A 22,905-nucleotide genomic window follows, 5' to 3' on the forward strand; every position below is an offset into this window, starting at 1 on the left:
ACATTGCCTCAGAGGACACTGTCCTCATGGCACACATTAAAGACCTGCCCTATCTGGGAGGTGCCTAATGCACATTAGTGCAAGTACAGCTTAACAGAAGCAATCAACAATCACAGCATCACAGCTTTGGTGATGTACTATTGAGCATTTTTAGCCCATAGTAAAAGGAAAACACAGCCACCATCATACTGATGGAAGCAGAGACACCAGATACACCTTGAGTGGTTTCCTCATAGAAACTGAGGTATATGTTGGCTTCATTGGAAGAGTTTCATTAGTGTGGGTCAGAGTAAAGGCTGTATTCCATCCCATTTCAGGGGTTTCACCCTGGCCCTTGAACTGCTGTTTTGAACTATGCAGCTGTTGTACCCAGAACTGGGCTTTACACACACAAAGCATGCTCAAGAAAAGCCCAACATGTTGCATTTGAAGACAGCTTGACCAGTTGTCATCATATCTCTGAATTTTATAAATTACACTCCCTTGGCTACAAAAGCTGCCATATTTCTGTGCTGCAGCCAACAGAAACCATACTCTGGCACTACTTCACGTCCTTTATGCACGGGACAGATACAGCTGGAAATAAATGACTCTATTGTTTTCCACTGAAACAGCCACATCACAGAAGGCCTCAGTGCATCTGGGAGAATGTGGGTCATTAATTAGGAGTCAATACTGAGCCAACAGGATTTGCAGGGCTCCAAACACTGATGGTGGCAAGCTTTCCCACTAACAGTAACTGCAACTGTAAGAACACCCTGCAAAGCAGAAATCTTTGTTCTCCAACATTCAATAGCCCACATTGTTTTTTTCTTTTCCAATTCCAAGTAGACTAAGCTATTCTCATTACTCCAAGAAAAATTTTTCCCTGCTGCAGGAAACATTGCATACTCTGACCAAAAGGTGCTTATATCTAACCCAAACAGCGACTGACTATGAAACCAAACATCTGGGATGATTAAAGTTACACCACTCAAGTTTGCAAGCTTTTTATTTGCTGCTTTTGAAAAAGCACTTTAATGAAGCAATGCATATGTTCTCAAGCAGAAGGAACTGCTTTAGGTCTTCCGGCAATTTTTTGTCAAGAAGCACATCAAATTCTAGCTAAACCAAACACTACTTCTCCTAAAGACCACATTCACACTACAACCAGAGAGTGTTTACACAGAGTCATCACAGGGGCATCCTTCCCATATGTCATCCTGCTGTATAGATTAAACAAGGGGGTACATGCTGACATGGGCATTTCAGTTGGGGATTAAGAAATATACAAGACACCCTGGCATAACTCAGAGCAAATTTTTGCTTTTTTTTCATATAATCTAACTGTGTGACATAGGCTGTAAAGACACTGAAAAAGACACCACTGGGAAATGTCACTTTTCCAGTGACCATAGCTGTAGGTGCAGGGAGATAGAACACAAATAAATACCTGTTTCCTTAAAATATTGCATCATTCCACCAGGGCTTTACCCACTTATTTTGCTTTGTCCAGATGTTCACTCACAGCTGTCAGTCTATTTATATGAGTGGAAGCAAGAAGCTTGGTTGCCAACGGGTTTGTGTCCCGTGGATAAATTTTCAGGTGTGCAATGAGACGTGCATTCACTGGCATTTGAAATTAAAAGAGGAGGAGAGCCACCAGCCCTGCATGTCACTGCTTTCAGCATCTACCAAAGACATCCCTCCACAGTGACCTCCTGTTTCTCAGAGAAGCACAACTGCCTCTGCAAAAGCAATGGTTCCTGCCTGCTCTCCCACCTGGATCTCCAGCAGCACAAATCTGTCTTTGCCAGCAACAGAGCTCAGAGACAGCTGCAGCCAGGAGCAGAGCAATTGCTCCACAGAGGTGCCACTGAACAGGTAACTGGCACTCTGTCACTGCTATCTACTCAGAGCTTGCTTGTGCTAACTTTTGTAGGAAACCAAAAAAAGTGAAGCAAAAGCTCCTCCAAGTGCTTTAACCCCAAGGCAGTAGAGCTCAGCAGTCCTGTCAGGCACCAGCTCTGGTGAAAGCTCTTCTTGCACAGGGGCTGTTGGGTCACATCCCTCTGCACTACAAATGCACCTAACCAAGGGCTTGTAGCAGAAACCAGAGATCATTTCATCCAGGCAAAGACTTGTCAGAATTAGTATCTTTGAACCCAAATCCTCTCTGTTAAATTTGACTGAAGTTGGCTGACAAGGTCCAGTATTACTTAACAAGGCTGGGTGGGAGAGAAGGGACACAGAGACAGGAAAGTACAACCTCTGTTTTCAGAAGAAATCAGCCTGACAAACAAACAAACAAACCCACAAAAAACCCCCAGCCACAAACCTGAAAAACCAAATCTTGCACTTCCAGGGTATTGCTACAGCTAGCTCAGGGTCTTCCTGAAGTTAGTTTTATTTCAAAGCATTTTATTCCACTGAGTTCTTTTTCTTCCTCATCTCAAAATGAGATTAAAATTCACTTTGCCAACAGCTAAAAGCTAGAGAAATCACACATTAAATATGATGTCCTAAATAAAACGCCCCTTGACAACGTGAGATTTTGTGTGTATTAATTCAGTGGAGGTATTTCTGGATACTGCCTGTTCTTGTCCTCATCTTGGTGCAACTCCAGTAACTATGTACATATATAATGCCAAGCAGCAGCCCCTCAGCAGAGTTTAAATGTATTTAGTCAGCAAGTTCTCTGTAAAGAGGAGACCAGAGTCAGACCAGGTTGAAACCACAACATGAGGCCCCCTGGGACAGGATCATCAGGACCAAACATCTGCTTTCCTGAAACTGCAGAAATCCTCAAAAATCAGTTAGGCACCAACTATAATTACCTTTACAAGTCAAATTGCTGACAGCCCTTTCCTTATGTTTCAAACATCTCTATTTCAAATAAAGCTTTGTTGTCTTCTTTACTATTAACAAAAGGTTTTAGAACAGAATAAGGATTTCTGTACTGTTAAACACACCCAAACTACTTGTTATAGATCAAAAGCTGGATCATTGCATGGTATTGCTCCCCATAAATTTTCACTAACCTAAGAACAAGTAGCTGCATTAGGGAAACTGATGAAAGGGCCTCAGTATGGCTCTAACTAGCTACTCTTAGACATTTAAATAACCATGCAGAGAAATTAGCAATACTGTTAGCAAAGTTAATAACAAAGACAAAAATAGTCATGACCAAGCTTGCTGAAAGGGAAGGAAAAATATGCTGAGCAAAGCTAAATCCTTTTCTACAACTTGCAGAAAGGATGATGCTCTTCTGAAAAAGTTTCCTTTGCTTCTTTAAAATGAAAATTATAGAATCTTAGTCCACTAAAAGATGCTGATAAATTCATAGGTCTTTAACAATGTAATACTGTTTCTGTTGCTAGTTCTTTGAAATTCCTGCAAACATGATCAGCCTCTTCCTTGGTTGAAGTGGTTGACTGAAATGGGACATTCATTATCCAGCTTTAAAACAATACTCAAGTAAAACTTTCATGAAGATTGTGCTTTTAATAAGAAAGTGACAGATAAGTGTCTTGCAATTTGGACTACCAACAGAATTCAGATTGGCCAGAACATACTCACAGCATCTGCTTTACCTAAGAAAAAGTCTGCAGGCTGGCAGTAAGTTTCTGAAAACAAACTAGGACTATCAGGGTTTTTGAAGCAGCAATTAATGAGAGACACTAAGAGCCTGGAGAGGCAAATTCCATCTCCCCAAAACAGAGAAAGCACTCACAGCCAGACTACATCAGGACTAAAACACACAAAAGAATTTCCTACTGGCTTCCCAAACCTGACTTCACATCTAGGTAAAGCCCCCACCATGTTCAGGGCAGCTTGGGACAGAAGAACACTGTTAAGACCTTGATGAGAATTTCCGTCTGCCAGGGGCATCAGAGAGAACAGGATCCCAGGCTGTGTAGCCAGCCAGAACATGGTCCCACAGCCCAGGATTTCAACTGTTTTAAGTGAAAGCCCTCCATTTCCTCACAGGTCTTACACTTCTTAGAGGCTAAGACCTGATCCTCTTACACAGGCCTTTCCTAACTTTCTCTGGTTCCAAGTCTTTCCCTAGAAAAGCAGTCTGAAAAAATGCAGTGTAACATTCCTGCTTTTCCCCATGGTGCTGACCATTGCTGAAATGAATTCATTCCCTTTGCTGTCACTTCTCACACTTTTCAGAGCACCAGAACACATTAGCAGGAACAATGCAAATGCAGTTCATTTCACTCTGAGTCAATCAGATAAACTCACACTCCTATCTAGACTTTCACAGCGTGACAATGCCATGACTACATTTTCTTGGGGTATTACAGCCTTTGCCTTTGGAAAACATGCTCTTAAGAGGTCTGGAATGTTTTCAACCTCATTTCATAAAAACATTTATGGCTTGCTGCTTTTATTTTAACCTCACTTTTCTTCCCTATATATGGGTATAAAAGCAACTATAAAACATAAATTTAAGCCAAATAAAATACTGAATGAATGAAGCTCATCCATTGTTGCATGAATCTGGATGTACTATAATTTATTTAAAGCTATTCAAATATATTTTGATCACCATGACATAAATTTTATGTAGTCTTTTAGTATTTTAGTGTGTTTGAAGTTCAGATGTATTTGAGGATCATTTGTTCACAATTAAATGATTAAAAATGGCCAAATTTCTGTTCACTCGCTGTCTCCCGACAGCCAAGCAGGTGCTGGAAAGCCAGATCACAAGCATGATCCAGACCTAGACCATGTTGTTCTGTTCTCCCAAATAGTAGATGCTTCAGTACAGAAAAACACTTCTACTGGATGAAGGAACTTTCCATGGCCCACACAGGTAACTCACTGAGGAGGGGTTTGCCTTTCTGATAGAGTATAACAGTACTCCTTCTGCAAAGGTATCTAAAACCACATTGCTGATTTTGCTTGTAGTAAAAATGAAATTAAATAACGGGAATCATGTTTCTTTCTTTTTTAAAGAAAAGAGGAAAGAAAGTCAAGAGCCAGGACCAGGAAGCCCATTGTTGCACAAAATGGATGCTGTCCCCATATTCTTTAACAAATTCCTTGTGAGAAAATGTATCTAAAACTTGAGTGGTATCATATTTTTTAATCTAACCTGAAAAGAACAAAAAAAAAAATTCAGTCCATGTACCCAAAATCAACTGGGACATCCAAATTGCTGACATAAAATTTTATTTAAAAGTTTTGAAGGTATGAACGGCAACAAGTAACTGAAAAGCAACACACTCCCCTACACTGCTACATCACCAGCAGAGTATTGACACAGGTAAAGCTTTTAATTCGCACTAGATCAAAGTTACTAGCTCACTTTTTACGTGAACCAGTGTTCAAAGCATTTGAAACTTTTAGATGACTGAAATCATAATACCATAGAATATCTTTAGTGGTAGGAACCTATAAGTAGTTCAGTAGATGGGGTCAGAAAAAGACAAGAAAAAAACAAGGGGTAGCCCCTTTAACAACTCCTCTCCATACTTCTGAAGCAAGAATAAACCATGATGCTCTGCAGCCTTTAAACATTTTTTCCATATGCTACACCTGACATGACTTGCTCCTCAATCCCACCACCAGTTCCCATTCTTGCTCACCACTGACGTCTGCCAGCACATGAGGAGCCAGACAGGTCTATTTTAAGCACAGACAGCTTTTTTTGTCCATTCATTTCAGCAGTGTAGCTGAGCAACATCAGTTTCCCATTTCCCTTTAACGTCTCTGCTTGCTTGTTTATAACCCACTTGGTTTGTCACATGGCCATAAGAGAGCTCCCTGAAACTCTCAGGGAGCAGAGGGAACAACACAGGCTGAGGCCAAAGCAGTGAGAGTGCAGAGGTAGCTGGGACCATTCACTAGACACAGCTACTGGAATAAACAACTTCACAGCAACCCTCTCCCATAAACTGCAGCACTGGGGGGACTGGGTTAAACAGACCTTAAAAAACACTCCAGTCAAGAAAGTCTGAAATATTCATCTTTGAAAAGTTACAGCTAATTAAATTTCCATATATCACATAAGCATTTGCAGCACTTCTAGAAACAGAAGTTTGGCCAGACAGGGGACAAGAGGGTTACCATCTAACCTCAGCAAACCTAAGGGTTAGGTCTGCATTGGGAGCAAGCTCTTAAAATAGTTCTAGCACAATACCTAGGCTGAAGACACACGCTGCAATAGAAAGGCTTTGGCAGTAGTTTGGCTCTTTCAATAAGAGAGCAACCTCTTTCCAGAAGTTCCAAAAGCTGTTAATATTTTCATGCCTCCAGGCCAAGCAGTCAGCAACTTCAAAATAGTTTGGATTCCTCTGTTTTAATGAGGCTCTCTCTTGCCCTACTTACCTAGAAGAGCACTGAATTCCTCTCTGGTATTCATAGTCATACCTAATGGTTTTTGTTTTTTTTCCAAAGGTTGAAGGTGTTCCAGGGAGACCTAAGAAAAGCGTCCAGCCTACAGGTCTCCTAGAGAGGTGGTGAGTGCCCCAAGCCTGTCAGCATATAAGAGGCATTTGGGCAATGCCCTTTAACAACATGCTCTAACTTTTGGTCACTCTGAGGTGGTCAGGAAGTTGGACTAGATACTTATTTTTGCTCTAGATGTTCTTTCCAGCTGAGCTTCCATTCCATTTTACCAGTTACCAAATTGGTTCAGTATGTTGCCAGTTAAAAATGCAGGGAAGTGAGCAACAAAGATTAAACACCACTCACACCTCAAGTCTTTTTTTTGTTGTAATGAACTTCACTCCTGCCCCTTCCTTGCCCCACTCCCCTGAGAGGTGCAAGGCACTGAGCTGGGCTCAGTCACTACCACCAACTCTACCTTGCTGCTCCATCTTCCACACACTTTTCTCTTGCTCCAGAATGGGATCCTGCCCAAGGGCCACAGTCGTTCAGGATAAATCTGCTGCCAGAGGGGCAGCAGTTTCTTCAGGAAACATCCACATGCTCCAGGATGTGGCAGGTCCTGTGGAGAGCAGTGTGGATCCCTGCTCCGGCCTAGTTCCCTCCAAGGGCTGCAGGGAAGTCCATGCTCCATTGGAGTCCTGCCCAGGGCAGCAGGGGAATCTCTCTGATGCCTGCAGTACTTTCTCCCCTCCTCCTCACACCTTGCTGCTCCCAACTCCATTATGCAGCATTTTGTCACTTCTCACCCCAGCCACTCCTGCGGCTTCACTGCTACCAGGCCCAGACACCCAGGCCGAAGGCACCCATTTACCTGTGCCATGAGCGACCTTTGCAGCTGCCAGGGAGACACAGGCAATACTTCTACTCTGGAGCAGTACAGAAAGAAAAGCAAAAACCTGAAGCTTCTGCATACAAGGCCATCTTCCAGGAGCCATCAAAGTGCATCCAGATATAGGTGAGGCTCCAGCAGTGGGTAAAGAGAGCTCAGGGGCCTCTACAGGCCTTCAGGGGCTCATGTTGTGGGACCCTACAGCACAAACCTCAGGAGGAGCAGCTGAGCCAAGAGGGTTTCTTGAGCCTTGAAAAAAGACTGAAGAGACATTATTGCTCTCTGGAACCACCTGAAAGGAGGTTATAGCAAGGTGGGGGTCACTCTTTTCTCCCAAGTAATACACAGCAGGGCAAGAGCCAATGGCCTCAGTGCCACAGGCAGTTTACACCGGCTATTACGAGAAATTTTCTTCACTGAAAGCATTGTGAAGCACTGGAACAGGCTGTCCAGGAAAGCAGATGAGTCACCATCCATGGAGTTGATGGCTCCATGTTCAGGGATGTAGTTTAGTGTTGGCAGTGTTAATGGCTGAGTATCTTCATGTTCTAGTAAGTACATCTTGACTATAGCTTAAGCCACAAGGCTGTCTGCAAATCAGCTCCAGAAAATGCCAGCAGATCCGTTCCTCAGTATTCAACGGTTATATACATTGCAAGAATTTTACAATCGTAGTAGAAACATTTTAATTCAAGACACAGGTGAAAATTTCTAACAGTATTTGGTCCTTTCTAAAAAGAAAAGTCAACACATGTTCCTGTAAGTATTCTGTCAGTCTTCATCGTGATTTTAAACAATGAACTGTCAAAAATTTGTTTGCTGAAAAAAGCCTGCCATCCTTCCACCCCAATTAACTAATCAGTTGCTATAAAACATCACTGAAAGCACCTAAGGGTTTACAAGACATGCCAAGCACTAGGATGCAATTTCACAGGATATCCCAGTGAGGAGCTTAAGAGCAGAATCAGGACAAAGCATGGACTAAAATAAAGTAATTTTTAAAATCAAACCCATCAGGTTTGATAATTAACTAAAGTTAAATGGGGAAGTGTTAGGTAACACTAGAAGCTACCAGAACAACAAAAGGCTTCACAGAATTGTACACACATCTTTGTTATTCCCATCTACTAAAACTATTGTTTTATTCCATTGGTGCATTTCTGTGCCTGTACAAAGAACAGTTGCATAAAAATGTCTCCATTATACACCAATAAAATACTTTTGTATTTGGGTGCTGCACAGGCAATACAGCACATTGTGCTGTGCATTCATCATTGAGTCATGAGACAGCCTCTCAAATAACACAGTTATGGCATGTTGAAATCAGATGGCTGCAGCAGTGCTTTTTAATTATGATTGTACATTTGCCAGTTCTGATCAGTATTTCAGTTTCATGAGCTGAAGACAGCAGAGTTGCTGCTGGTGTCCTTCTGCCTTCCTCCCTTATCCGGGCAGTGACAATCCATGACAGTTAAATCCCACAGCTGCCTTGCCTTTGGACTTCATAAAGTTTGGATTTATTTGCTTCAGTAATCAGTCTACCCTTAAACACTCCTTAATCTGAAGCTTCCTTTTAGTCTTCATTTAATTTCCAGTAGTTAAGCTCTTTTCCTTCTAAAATACTTGGAAGACAGCTTGCACTCATTACTCAGTTTAAAAAAAAACAAAAAAAAAACCCCAACAAATCAAACCCAAATGTTTCCAGTTTCTCTTCCTTCTCCATCCAATACCATCAGGCTGGGCAGCGTAACTGGTACTTCCTTGTATGTCCAGATGTGTTCCCCAAATCCCCACACCACATCTGTTGTGCTGTCCTGTTTTCTGGCTCCTCCTCCTGGCTCATTGCCCCAGGTCCTTTCCAACTTAATGTCTCTTGCCCCTGCATCCTTTCCTCTCTTGACACGCCACAGGAATACTTCTCATCACACTTCCAATTATGAAGTTAATTTCACATTTTACTTTTCCTTCTTTCTGCCTTCTCCACTTCTACCTTTGAAGCTCAAGTTCACTGCAATGTATGACCACGAAACAAACTTCTTCACATCCTTCCAGTTCCCATGTTACATTCCTCATTCCTTCCTTCTTAGAGAATTCCATATTTCAAAAAGGCACTTTTAAGCTGCTCAGTGCTATTATAAATCACTGCAGCAGTAGCTTACTTTGCTACTTCTCTCACTTGCTCCCTTGGCATCTCTAATGACTCAAACTACTCTTCTCTCTGTGGGCAAAGTTTGTCAGCTTTCTCCTATTACCCACAGGCAACATCATCTGCAGTCTCCTATTCCTCAATTAAAATAAGAAATTGAGTTCTCTTCTCACCCATCCCCTTGCCTTATTCCCTCCAGCAAGCTGTCAACACCTCAACCTCTCAGACAGCAAAAATAAAAACCCAAGATACCTATCTTCCCTACTGTGCATGTAGGCACTCCAAAATTACTCCTTATTCTACCCTCAGTCTGTATGTGAGACTTTTTTCCCCCTCAAAGTTAAGCCTTCCCCCTTTCTTTTTCCCAACTAGCAAGCCTTCTGCTATCACTGTACTTAAAGCAGATGTAAATACTTCTTTCCCAGTTAACTGGAATTCATGTAAATCTCTCTGTATTTTCTGGAATATCTTCATGTTTTTCTTTCATTGTATGACATTATTCTGGGGTGTGATTTGGCAAGATTAATGACTTCTTTGATGTGTCCTGTCCTGTTCATGCCCTTCTCCCTGTTCCCTGAACTGTTGTGCCAGTTTCCATCATTCTCAGTGTCACACTGACTTCTCCTAAGCCTGTCTTTTCTCTGTGCCATGCAATAAGTCATCCAAAGCCAACTTATCACTTTAGCGGAAAAACTCAAAATTCCACTCAGAGACCTTCAAAGAATTCACATCTAAAATGCTGTACAAGAAATTAACTCTTTCTAGGCAAATATCACTGAAGCCTCAAGTGATTCCCCCCATTACAAATATCAGTGTGCTGTTCCATACCACACAGTATCTGAGCATTTATCATATGGAAAATAACTGAATTTATTACTCTGTGACAGAAAAGATACTCAATAAAAGGACCAGGAAGTATGTTTATATGACAAAGAAAAAGGAGGTACAATGGTAAGCATCATACCCATCAATTCTGTCATTTGGATACTGAATCCACAATGGATTTAACAATTCAAACACACAAGTAATGACAGCGTACCTTTATTTTAAGATGTGCACTGCACTGATGCAGTAGATACAATGCCAGCAGTCTTCTCCTTGCACAAACTACTATCAGTCAATAACTTCTAGGTGGAAGCAGCATTTAGTGCAAAGAATAATTAAGAAACCTCTAATGTTAACCATGTCTTGGGAACTGTTTGCATACATAGTGCAGCAATCATACCCATTTCCCAACTGGCCTTAAACATGGAAAACTGATCAGCTATAGCAGATTGCATCTGAAAATTCTAGCACAGACTTGTTTTTCTTTTAAAAAAAATCTACACTACAGCAACAAATAAATAAAGACTAGCAATGTGTATATATTTGCTCAGAATCAATTCAGCAACTTAAAAAAATATAATGTTCAGTGTTTGCTGAATTGCTTTATACTGCATCTATCACTTCAAAACACTACCTTAAAAAAAGTTAAAGAAAAAAAATAATTATTCCAACTCTCTTCATACCCTATTAGTTGAAAAGTTTGCAAGCACTGCTGCCAGCTATTAATATGCAATTCCCTGGTCATTCTGGAAATCTTTACAGAACATCCCTGCACACCCAGCAGCCCCCTGTGCAGCGATGCCAAAGTGAAGCACAAGCCCTGGTACAATGAGCAGATTAAGTCATCTTCCAGTTCACAAGTTTTCTTGCTAAAAACCAAAACACCCCCACTTGTTGTGACTGATTTCTACATCTGCCAAGCTCACCCAGGAACACATGCTCTGAGCTCTGTCCCTGTGTGCTTCATTTCATCTACATAAGTAATCACACTAAGAACCAATGGAAATATTCATGCTTGCAAAGTTATGGATACACCTGTTTCCAGGATATCTGCATTCATCTGCAGCTAGACAAACTGTCTGCGGTCCTGTATCATAAATGAAGAGCTGCATTATAGGTAATAACATCAAAGTATTTCCTAGGATGCCTTCAACAGAGCTAGAATACTCAGGGAGATACAGGAAACTTTATTGTATTTAGAGGCAAGCTCTGTTCTTTGTGAGTATTCAGTGATTCACAAGCTGTAGGTCATGGAAGAACTGCACCCTGTGTATATTAAGAGAATTAACCAAGATAATTTAAAGTAGTAAGACTGAAAAATGCTTCTATCTATCAGCTATCCAAGCCAAAAACATTTTAACAGCTTCTGCCCAATTACAGAAAAAAATAATTTTGGCACATTCTCTAGTCTCAGACTGGAATTCTGCATAGGCTACTCAGATTCCACTAAGACTTTATTGATGTGGGATGCAATAGATTTTTTTTTTAATGTATGGTTTAAGAACATAAAGGACAGCTTTTGTTTGGTTTGTTTTCATCTTGGCGGGGCAAATCAACTCTCCAATAAAACTAAGAAAATGTTGATTATGGGTGCTGAATCAAACATCACTATTGTTCAGGATTAGAATGCTTAGGGAAATAGTGCATTTTTTATTCTACCTTGGAGAAGTAAAAAATGCATGTATTGGGTCATATCCTTCCTACCTCCTTTCAAGTGGGATTTTTAAACAAATATTTCAGTTGACACATAGCAGACTCTTACAAAAATATAACTTTTGACAGCATGAGAAACTGCTAAAGAAAAATGCATCTTTCAGAACAGAACTACAATGCACTCCAGCTTCTACTGATTTTTACACTGCAAGTAAATGAGCAAAAGCCTCACATAATATGGGCCATCTGTGGCAATACAACCATCACTGACCCTACTGAAGCACACACACACTTGCTTCAGAACATTCAGTGCAGGTGCACATAAAGATAGATCACATCACACCCACATTTCTTCATCCTCTATCTTTACTTCAAAAATCTAGTGCTTCCCATACGGCTGGGGAGAAGACATGCCCACATGAACCTCATTACACTCTTACACTGTGGTGGAATGAAAGCCCAGCCTTTATCTTCATGCTTCAGTACAAAGCTACTGCCAAATCCATATCAGAATCCAAATAATCAATATGGCAGCAACTAAAGAATTCCAGGAGGTAGAAGGCCAAAGAGTCTTCTGCAGCAGAGATTACAGCAATGATGAATGAAACTAGGGTAAGTAAAAATTTAAGACTGGCTTCCTTCCCTTTGCAACAAAGGACTTATGGTATTCTCTCACAAGATTTTTTTCTTTTTAGTTATGCCCTTCTCTATATGGAAGCAATGCAGAGTTCATTAAAAAAAGCCAAAACCACAAAAACCCTCTCCCATTTTTAAAAAGCACCATAAATGAAAAAATCTGTTGGAAAAAAAAACCCAACAAAAACTCCATGGACCACCCTTCAGGGATGAAATGCTAAAGATGTCTCTTTTAATCAACCAGTTTGTGAAGATCTACAAAAAAATAAAAAGGATCACATTCTAAAGGTTCAGTGCAGTCAGCAGCTATATAGTTTTGCTGCTTATTCATCTTTAAGTTGACTTTCAAAAATAACACCCTAGCTTGTCAAAATATACATTTTCCATTTGCTTTTAAATTAAAATAATAATAAAAAACATTTAAAGAATTCACAATCAATAGCATGACTAAGTTTCAGGATCATCTACAGCATATAATTTAAAGATTCAAGATGCCAATATGCAGCATGTGGCAGGCCTATACGCTCCATGCAGCATGTACATTTAAGAATCTCAGTCTTGATGTTCAGATGTCAGTCTTTTTCTTCCAAATCGTGTAGAATACCCATCTGGAGAAAATAAGCAGTTAAGGAAAAAAACCAAAAAGGCAACACTTGTACACTTAAAATGTAGTTCTTTTTACTTATATTTAAATTCTGAAAACTTCTGGTAGCTCATAAAGGGTAGGCAAAACACTTAAAAGTGAAATCTCCCTGGATTTTCTTCTTGACTCAGCAGTTCAAAGATGCCTACTTTTCAAATCACATATATGTTCCATTAAGGCCTGGCAGTTTTAAAGACATAAATAGTCAGTTTCTCTGAAAATGTAAGCTTTAAGGGCAAGTATCTTGATATCCTTCACATTTGTCTTTTGTCTTGAAAATGTGAGGTCAAATCTGTGTTTCACAAAGAGCTGCCAATAATAAGAAGCAGGAGGAGCTGGCTATAGTCAGTTTGGAGTCAGTACAGGGTCAGCACGGAGGCTGCAGCACTGAACACTACTGGGCTTAGAGACACAGAAGGGAGGCAAATAAACACAACAGAAGAAAGGCTGTGACAAAGAAAGGCAATGTACTATGAATAAGATGATCGTGGAAAGATGTTTCCTTGTCAAGAGAGACAGCCACAGCAGGCTTCACCCTGCAGAAACATTTCCAGGGAGATCCCACAAAAGAAGCAAACACTCAAGGCAAATGCAGCTGGCAGAACCACCTTATAGAAGATCAAAATGCCCCTCCACGCTAAGGGCTTGAAGTTTAAACTTCTAGGCTACTTCTATAACTTGATACCCACAAATTGAAAAAATTCTGAAGGATTATTTTTAGGAATGGGATGTGGCTGAGAATATGCATACCCCTCTACTTCAAGTAGTTTTTTCCAGTAACACTAACTAGTAATGATTGTTAGGAATCACTCTTCCCCATTCCTCAGTCTTAAAAATCAAGTCTGAACTGTATGCTCAAGAATAGCTCTATCAGACAACATAAAAAGATTGGGATCATGCTAATCTGTATGAAGTTAGCTCCTTATTTTTGTAAAAGAAAAAAAAGGAAGATAAAGCCTTGTAGGAACTCCCAGGCAGCATTACCCTCATCACACAGTTTATCCTAGATCACATACGCCACTCAGAACCTTTAACAAAAACACAGCCTATTCATGAAAGGTGCTGATCATTTCACCAGCTGTGAATATACGGCACTTTTAGAAAACAATTCCTACAATTATCCTCAAAAAAATTGTAGTTGTTCATTTACTATGAAAAAAAATTAAGTGTTTAAATCAGAACTGCCTCTTTGCTTGAGTTTGTTACCTCCAACCAGTCTATACTTGCTTGATTTATTAATACACAAGTCATCTTCAATCTTTAAGGATACAATTCCATGTAGGAGGGAACACACACAGTTTCTTTTGAAAACTCCACAGGACAATAAAGCCTGCTAAGCTGTTCTTCATACAGAGTCAAGGCATCAGTCAGATTGACACAGTTTCCCTGAAGAAAAAAAAAAAAGTCCCAGTCACAATCAAGCAAATAAGGATTTCAGCTGAATATATACATTTTGACATTACTGCAAGGCTCCCACATATTTCAGAACCAGATACATGCTGATCTTAATATTTAATACTTACAAGGCAAACACTGAACAGCTTGTCTTCACTCTGCCTACAGAAAACAATTTGTATCCTTTCAAGAAAGGGTAAGTATGGGAGATTATATTTTCGTTAGCAGAAGCAACCATTATGAGAACTTCCAGTTAAAACAGACCACCATGTGTTGTTTACCTATAACATCTACTCCATAACTATTTTCTTTATGATTACTTAAATGTATATTACTAAACAGTATTACTATGCCCAGATTTTTCTCAGTTATTTAACACTGCCTAGATCTTACAGTGTTTAAATGCACTATAATTATATATGTAATTGTTTAAAATTACTAGGCTGTAATATTATATTTATAGATTGTTCCACAAAGCAGTAGGACAAAATACATCAAATTACACAGAAGTTCTCTGGCTGTAGGCTATATTGTCTTAAGTTTCTGTATGTCCTGCTGCTGAAAAGGAAGAGATTCCTATGATACTTTTTTTGTCTTCAGGGTGAAACAACATGTCATTCTTGGAATACAAACACATCAAGAATTACAAAGAGTGAGGAATTAAAAAAAAAAAAACAAGAAACAAACACCCCCCCCACCCCAAAAAAACCCCCAAGCTCAAGAACTCCCAAAAAAATCAAACACCCAAAACCACCGACCCCCTCCAAAAAAAAATTTAAACTAAAATCCCCACCCAACTCTCCCCCAAGCAACCTATTTGGAAGCACTACCTTGTCCCAAGCTATGTATTAAAAAGAAGCAGAAGTTACTGCAATGCATACCTGGGATGCCCATTCAGAGAAAGATCTAATTAGAATTCTGAATTCTCCATACCCATAACATGTTTGAAGATTCAGTGGTTACAGTGAGCTCACCAGAACACCAGATTAAACAAACACCAACTACCCAAAGCAATAAAAGTCAGTTGTGTAAATTCAATTAAAAAAAACCCTTTGCCAAGTTTCTTGACTACATAACTGAGTAGACTAGCAAATATTTTATAACCTTAAATTCAATGGTCTAGGAAGAGTGTGGCAAATACAAGTTATTTTGACACTAATTTGAAATTCAGTGAAGTTAAATATAGTCACCACTGCATGGTCTACAAATCACTCCGGTTGTTTTTTTTCCAGGTATGAGGCACCAAATGAAGACTCCCCAAAAAAAACTGTACTGTTGCTGTGGCACAGCACAGAGATATCACATTCTTTTTATTGTGGTCAAGGTGAAGATATTCTTAAAAGGCCCTTGGCACACTGACAGCCAAATGAATTGATTTGTAATCTTCTACTTCCACCACTTTCCTGAGGAATCTTCACCTCAACCTATAGGCCCCAAACATGATAAACCAACCATGCTGTAACACTACACATCAACATCAAGTTATATGATAACTACAAATCTCTCCTGCCCACACAGTATGTGCCAGTCTGGCCATATGTAGAGCAGGATGAGATCTTCAGGAGATTGTGTCCCCATGTTCCCCTAATGGCTGGGCTTACTGGCATGTAAATGCTAGCAGACTGGCAGAAATGTCTTTTACTGTGATCTAGCACAAAGCCTGCTTTCCTCTTCTGATTTCTGATCAGTAGATACAGAAGCATTAACTAGCATTTTCCAGAGTTACTGTCAATATAAAAATCCTCAGCTTTCCCCACACATTTTATCACTTATAATGGAGGAACGTTTGCCACAGAAGATAAAAACAAGAACAAAAAGAAAATGTTTATGTTAATGAATACACAGTTTCTAATGATCCAGCACAAGAACCAAAGCCCCACAAAATGATGACAAGAAATGTGAGGCACAGAAGTTATTTGTGAGAAAGAAAATGAGTCTAAAGCAGCAGCCTTCATCTATGGAATGACAGGACCTTCCTGCTGCTCTGAATGACTTCGGGAAGTGTTTGTGTGTACACACAAGTACACATAATTTTGGGGCTTTTTTTAACTGACCATTGATTGCAGTATCTTGTTCATTCCTACTGTTCAATAACATCTGTAACCTGCACATGACTGTGAAAGAATGCAGATGGCTCAATTAGAAAATGCTAGATCTACTGAAAAAAATTAGCTCGCTTACAGTCATATCTTATTCAATATTTTAGAACCTCTAACTTGAAATGAGGAGCCCAGGACATACTCAATACTTCCTAAGTGCCTGACTACCTATGTTTCACGTATTTGTGTTTCTCTGCTAAGACACTGCAATGTTTTTAAATCCAGGAGCAGTCTTTATGAAAGACTTGTTTTACTGTGCAGCTTATTTTTGGCGCTCCTAGATTTTTATTTTTTTTAATGGCTTTAAAATCATTACATGCACACAGATGCAACTGAAAGTTAATTTTCATAAAGCAAGGAATTAAGAGGAGTTTGAACAAGTACTATCTGTACTCTCTAAAACATACAGCAGGCAGAGGCCAAAACAAGCAGCAGTCACATTTTGAAATCAGTATTTCCAAACACCTCCATTTACATTGCTTTTTCTGTGTAATAACATCAGATGATATCTAGAACCAAAGTGTAAAATGTACATTCTGACTTAGGGATTTATACTTTTTCCTTCTTTTTATTGGTAGGATTTTTTTCACAGTGTATTTAAAACATTTCTGTTTCCAGAGGAAGTAAAAAGAGAATTCATTCCACTGATCTTCCTCTGAATTTTTTGAATCCTGCTCTTTTTTTTTTTATTGTGCTCAAGTTTTCACAAGTAGAAGAGAAAACCTCAACTCTAAAAAAAAATCTTAACACAGCATCTTAACAATGGTATCAGGCACATAATGTGATTCTTGGGGTTGCCTGCACAGGGCCAGGAGCTGGACTTCAATGATTGCTGTGGGCCCCTTCCACAGCAGGGAATCCTATGACTCTATTCTAACACACTCTAATCTTTTAAAAACCGTATTTGGGAAAGCATTCCTTCAAAAGAACTTGCATGAAACATATTTGATTGTAATTTTGATCATATTGCACAAACAAACCAGTACTTGTTTATTTAGCAAAGGAAGGCGACATGCTGTATATAGAATTTTTCATATTTGGGTATCAGAAAACAAATGACACTTGTAAAAAGGTAGAAGACTAACACAAACTGAGCTCAATGAACAGACTGCTGCAGTACTTGTTTAGTAACCTGTTATTATCCAGGGGATTGTGGTGGTTTTTTATGGTTCAGCTGCCCTTTACCAAACATATCATTTTGTTTCAACATCAGACTGAATGCAAAAGAAAACTAAAAAACAACCTGTGTGTGTAATTTGAGTCATAAATAGGAACACTGCTAGGTAATTTACAGAGCACACCACCATTACATAGGAAGCTGAATAGGATACACAATGACAGAACAGTATCCAGTTTCCCAGACTGTCACTTCAGTATTTCATCATTTCTCCTTCTCTGGCAAGAGACAAATCACTGCAGACACCATGGAAAACAAATTACAGGAACAACAGACATGCCAAGAAACAATTTTTACTTTTCAAACCCACAACTCCCCAATCTCCAAATCAAGATCTTGCCTAAAGGTTCAGACAACTCACCTGGCTCTTCTATCAATCTTTTTCTTCTGGAGAAACACTACAGGATTTTATCATTCTGCATAGTCATTTTTTATAACTATCTGGCTTTACTGAACACAAAGTTAAGCAGTCCAAAATTCAAATCTACAAAACTTAAGGGTTATTTCAATAAACTTATTGAAAAATCACTATTATCAACCCCTTTCTTTAAAACATAACCTGCTTTATTAACCAAGACTACAGTGCTAGTAACAATGTCAGTCACACTTGTTCCAAGTATCACTAAAATGCCACAGGGAACCAAGCCCAGAGTGCAATACAGAGATAGGTCCAATAAACCCGTGTTCACTCCATCTCCCACTGTCTAATGAAAGGTTTTGGGTTAGAGCAGTGCATTGTTTGCACTGAACAGACACTATATAACTCAAACAATAGTTAATACTGAATGCTATTTAATAAGGTTTAAAGCAGATGACTCACCAATTATATGTCTTCAAAAAGCAGAATCATTTTCTTTTTTCTCTCACAGTGTTCAGCCAAATTTTCAACATATACCAAAACCTCTACCAAACTCCTCTGCCCAGCCCCCCTCACTTAAGCTGTTCCATGTCAAACAATTTGACAGGTAAGAACTAGGAAAATAATGAAATTTTTTTACCCCTTAAGATGCATCTTTCTGACATGAAAGTACTTGAGGCAATTTTAACTTTAGATTAACAAATCTTAATCTCTAAAACCTTGCTTAAGACAGATAGATGACTCCTGAGCTTTTTCATAGCCTTTGCATCCCGAGTCTGAGTGCTTGCGCCCACTTCAACAGCTCACGCCTATCTCCCAACGTGCTTTTTTTTCTGGGCTCTCACAAGGCACAAATTCTATAGTTCCATGGGTTTAGTTTTTAGGTTTCTACAGGACAATGTACAACAAATTTAAATAACAAATATAGTTCTGGACATGCAAAAACCATTCCTTAAAATAAGTAGCAAAAAAAAAAATTGTTTAAATTAACTCTCTAAGTTCCAGTTAACTTTGCCCATCTACAAAGTGGATGTGTCCATCAACTGCTTACAGGATAACCTAAGGCCACTATGCGTCCTCCAACCCTCAGAAAGAAAATTCTGCCACAGAAGTTTAATTTTTACTTTTAGCATATGTTTCTATTTTTATTTTATAATGATGTGCCAGAATTGGTCATGGCCAAGGTTGGGTTTTATCCTTCCCCACTTCAGAGTGACTAATAAGCAGTAAGACACAGCATGAAACACCTAGCATCAAAGTCAGGCTTAGGTTTTGGGGGACAGGAAGGGCTGGTAAGGAAATAATGGAGACAAACCTGACTGTAAGTACCTCCAGTGACTGAACTCTCAGTAACAAAAGGAAATGAAAATGTCTGTTCCTTAAAGTCTCTCAAACTACTAAGAAATCACAGAGGCTGACATAGGGACATACAGCCATTCTTTAAGCCTCCTTTCATGGTTCAGTCACAGAGAATCTTGCTCCCTCATTGGAAGTGCTAATTAGAAAGCCCACACAGCAGCCAAAAAAAGGAGTTTAACTATGGAGCAACTTGATGATTGTCTGGACATTTAGAGGGCTGTATAAGAGTGGCCAGGAAGAAACAGCTTAGTGAAGGGCCACATGTTCATGTGGGAGACACATGATCCCTTGCACCAGGGGTCGGTGCTGTTTACTGGAACCTGTGAGTGGTCTGAGTTTCTATACTGCCTGGGCTGAGTGGCCCCAACCAAGAAGTCACAAATTCCTGTTCGGAGGTATTTTGAAAGGTTCTACTACATAAACAGGCTGAAAATTATAGCCTTCTCAACCTCAAAAGATTAGATCAACAGAACAAAAACTTAGCACAGAAAAAGGCATTTTCTTAACTACACAATCCACTGACACTCAGAGACAACCTTAAAACCAGTCAGAGCATCTGACAGAACAGGGTTTCACAGCTCTTGGGACAATCCTCAAGCACTTGAAGATACAAGAGAGTGATGGTTCAGAAAAACAAAAGCCACATATGCTCTCATCTACAAGTATATATACTCACTTGAAGGAGATCACTTGGGTCATCTAAAAATCATACTTTTAGACAGTCCAATACTGTAAAAGCACTTAACACGTTCAGAAACAAGTTGCTGGGAGGGTATATTAGAGATGAAAGTGGACCTCAGAATATACCAAGGTCTTGCGTCCTCATTAATTCCCATGCATCTCCACTGTGATGGCTGGGAGCCTGCACCTCTAACTGTCTCTCCTTGGAGAACGTAACACCAAGCACCTTACAGACATGGCCTCATATGATATCATATCATTAAACACTTCAGAGCACCAGCTTCAGAAGAACAAAAATAAGAGCATCCCATATGACCACTGAATCTCAGAGCAGTGGGATTATGTTTAACAGTAAGTTTTGACAAACAAGCTTCAAGTCTTAAACCCACAGACAGGTCTGCAAGTTCTGCAGACTAAGGGCCCTAAAGCTCATGTCTCTCTTTGCAGATCCTGTGTAGGCTGCAACACTCAATATGGATGATGCAGCTGGAAAAGCAAGGGCACGTAAAGCACGGCTGCTACTCATACAAGTTTTTGTTCTAAGCTGTGATTACTATTTGCACAGAGAAAGTATCGAGGCATTTTTCCCCAAACACACTCAGACATAAAGCAACAGAGAATGACATCCATTAGCTGCCCTTTTATATCTTCCCAAAGCTGAAAAAAAGGAAGAAGTCCCTCCTGCATCTTAAAATTGGCCACATGAGTTCTTATATCCCATAGGAATACAAATAAATGGTCTGAAAAGTGCACAGGCAGAATCTCTATAAATGTTAATAACCTGCCAGGCAATACTGGTTACCTGCCTCCACCAAGTGGTGACAAGACATTCTGCAGCAGGATTTAGAGAGCACTTTGAGGATCACCAAGGAAGGAATTCCGAGGGAACCACCAGGTGTGTTAGAGCAGCATGACAGAAATAATTCTTTTATAATCTCAAATAAATTATATCCATCTGGAGTTAGACAGCACTAGACACTGCCTGCTGACAATTCACATGCAGATCAGAACATTTTCTGAAATTTGTGCAGAGCTCAATGAAGAGGTGATGAGAATTTCCCTTTATTTTCCCCCAGCAGTGGCATTTAGACAGACAGGCAGCAATACAGTATGGGAATGGACAGCATTCTGTGAACATGATTCCACTTTTGGGTAAAGCATTTCTTCAGCACTGAAATAAATGACATCCTAACTAGATGTACATGATTCTGTTCAGGGTGCAAGGGGACAGACTACAAACTACAAAGGACAGAATTTTCAATCTCAGTACAACATAACACAGAGGCAAAAGTGGCAACTATAATTGCTGGCTAGTAGTCACCAGGACAACAATCCTTTTGCTGCATTTTTCCCATGAGACATTTCTTCATCATAGCAAAGATGAGGCTCTAACAAGTAAGTGGCCATCCCCTCAGTCACTTTTCTTGATGATATTTAATAGTTTTGTTTTAGAGAACCACAATGCAAAGAAGGGGTGGGGGACACACAAGAGTACTGCATTTTAAAAATACATCTGCCTTAAAAGGCACATGATTTCTTCAGCAAGGCATGCTATGTAACAAACATCCTGGAAGTAGATAGTTGGACCAGAAGTAACTTCAATTCCCAGTGTTAATACACAGACCTAAAACCACTGGCACACAACTCAACTCGCCAAACACTCAAAATCTTTCATGAGCTCCCAATGTGACTAAGCTCACAAAGTTGTTAGTGGTCATGTTTGAACTTCTGTCTCTAGTCTAACCAATCGTCCAAGTAGCCAGCTTCAGCTAGTTTAACTGAATGAAATTTATGTAATTTAAACAAAGTTGTAATAACTAATAGGTTAATTTTATTTAAAGAATCCCAATAGTCTGTTCATCCTATGACCAGGCTGTTGAGTTGTCAGAGTGTGGTGGGTTGACCCCAGCTGGACACCAAGTGCCCACAAAAATCATGCTGTCACTCCCCTGCTCAGCTGAACTGAGGAGAGAAAATGCAGCAAAAGGCTCACGGGCCTAGATAAGGATGGGGAGAGAACACTCACCAGCTACCGTCAGAGGCAAACAGACTCAACCTGGGTAATAAACTCAATTTCCCCATCAAATCAGAGTGGGATAATAAGAAATAAACCCAAATTTTAACAACACCTTCCCCTACCCCTCTTTTCTCCTCAGGGTGAACTTTACTCACAAATTCTCTCTCTCTTCCCCACTGCACTAATGGGGGATGGGAAATGGGAATTGTGGTCAGTTCATCCCATGTTATTTTTGCTGTTCCTTCCTCCTCACACTCCGCTCTGCTCCAGTGTGGGGTCTCTCCCTGCTGTAGTTTAAGGCCTGGCGATGCAGAAGATTTCAGGATGTAACGGAAAGTTAGCAAAAACCCCTCTCTGTTAAGATAGTAAAACCTTCTGCAATTAGCCAATAGCACCCAGGTGTGATGTAAGCAGATGGGAGTAACACAGTGACCCCAGGCTATAAAATGCTAAATTCCCCTGCAATAAACGCCATTTTTGCCATCCATCGCATTGATGCAGTGGGATATGGACCGAGCAGCTGGGAATAGCTGCCGTGCTGGCTCCAGCCAGGGTACCAGCCTTGCTTGAACCCCAACATCCCCCTATGAACTTCTCCAGCCCGAGTTCATCCATAGGCTGCAGTTTTTCATTAATTGTTCCACGGGTCCCCTGCAAGGTCACAAGTTCTGCCAGGAAGCCTGCTCTCGTGTGGGTTTCCCAT

At 40.0% G+C, this 22,905-nt stretch overlaps 1 protein-coding gene across 1 annotated transcript in view; it reads right to left on the reverse strand.

Annotated features, from left to right (window-relative positions):
- Positions 1–11,351: 11,351 nt before the first annotated feature.
- Positions 11,352–22,905, reverse strand: part of SMS (spermine synthase) — a 42,920-nt gene continuing 31,366 nt past the window's right edge. Inside the window, exons 10-11 of the mRNA XM_088051400.1 lie at positions 14,387–14,502; positions 11,352–13,081 (exon numbers count right to left, since the gene is read on the reverse strand). Of these exons, the coding sequence (XP_087907526.1) occupies positions 13,039–13,081; positions 14,387–14,502 (159 nt within the window). The 3' untranslated portion in view covers positions 11,352–13,038. The remainder of the gene's footprint in view (positions 13,082–14,386; positions 14,503–22,905) is intronic.

The sequence above is a fragment of the Pseudopodoces humilis genome, chromosome 2 (genome assembly GCF_049639895.1).
Source record: "Pseudopodoces humilis isolate 2021_Gansu_Grassland_sample_001 chromosome 2, ASM4963989v1, whole genome shotgun sequence".
In the NCBI taxonomy this organism is placed as follows: domain Eukaryota; kingdom Metazoa; phylum Chordata; class Aves; order Passeriformes; family Paridae; genus Pseudopodoces; species Pseudopodoces humilis.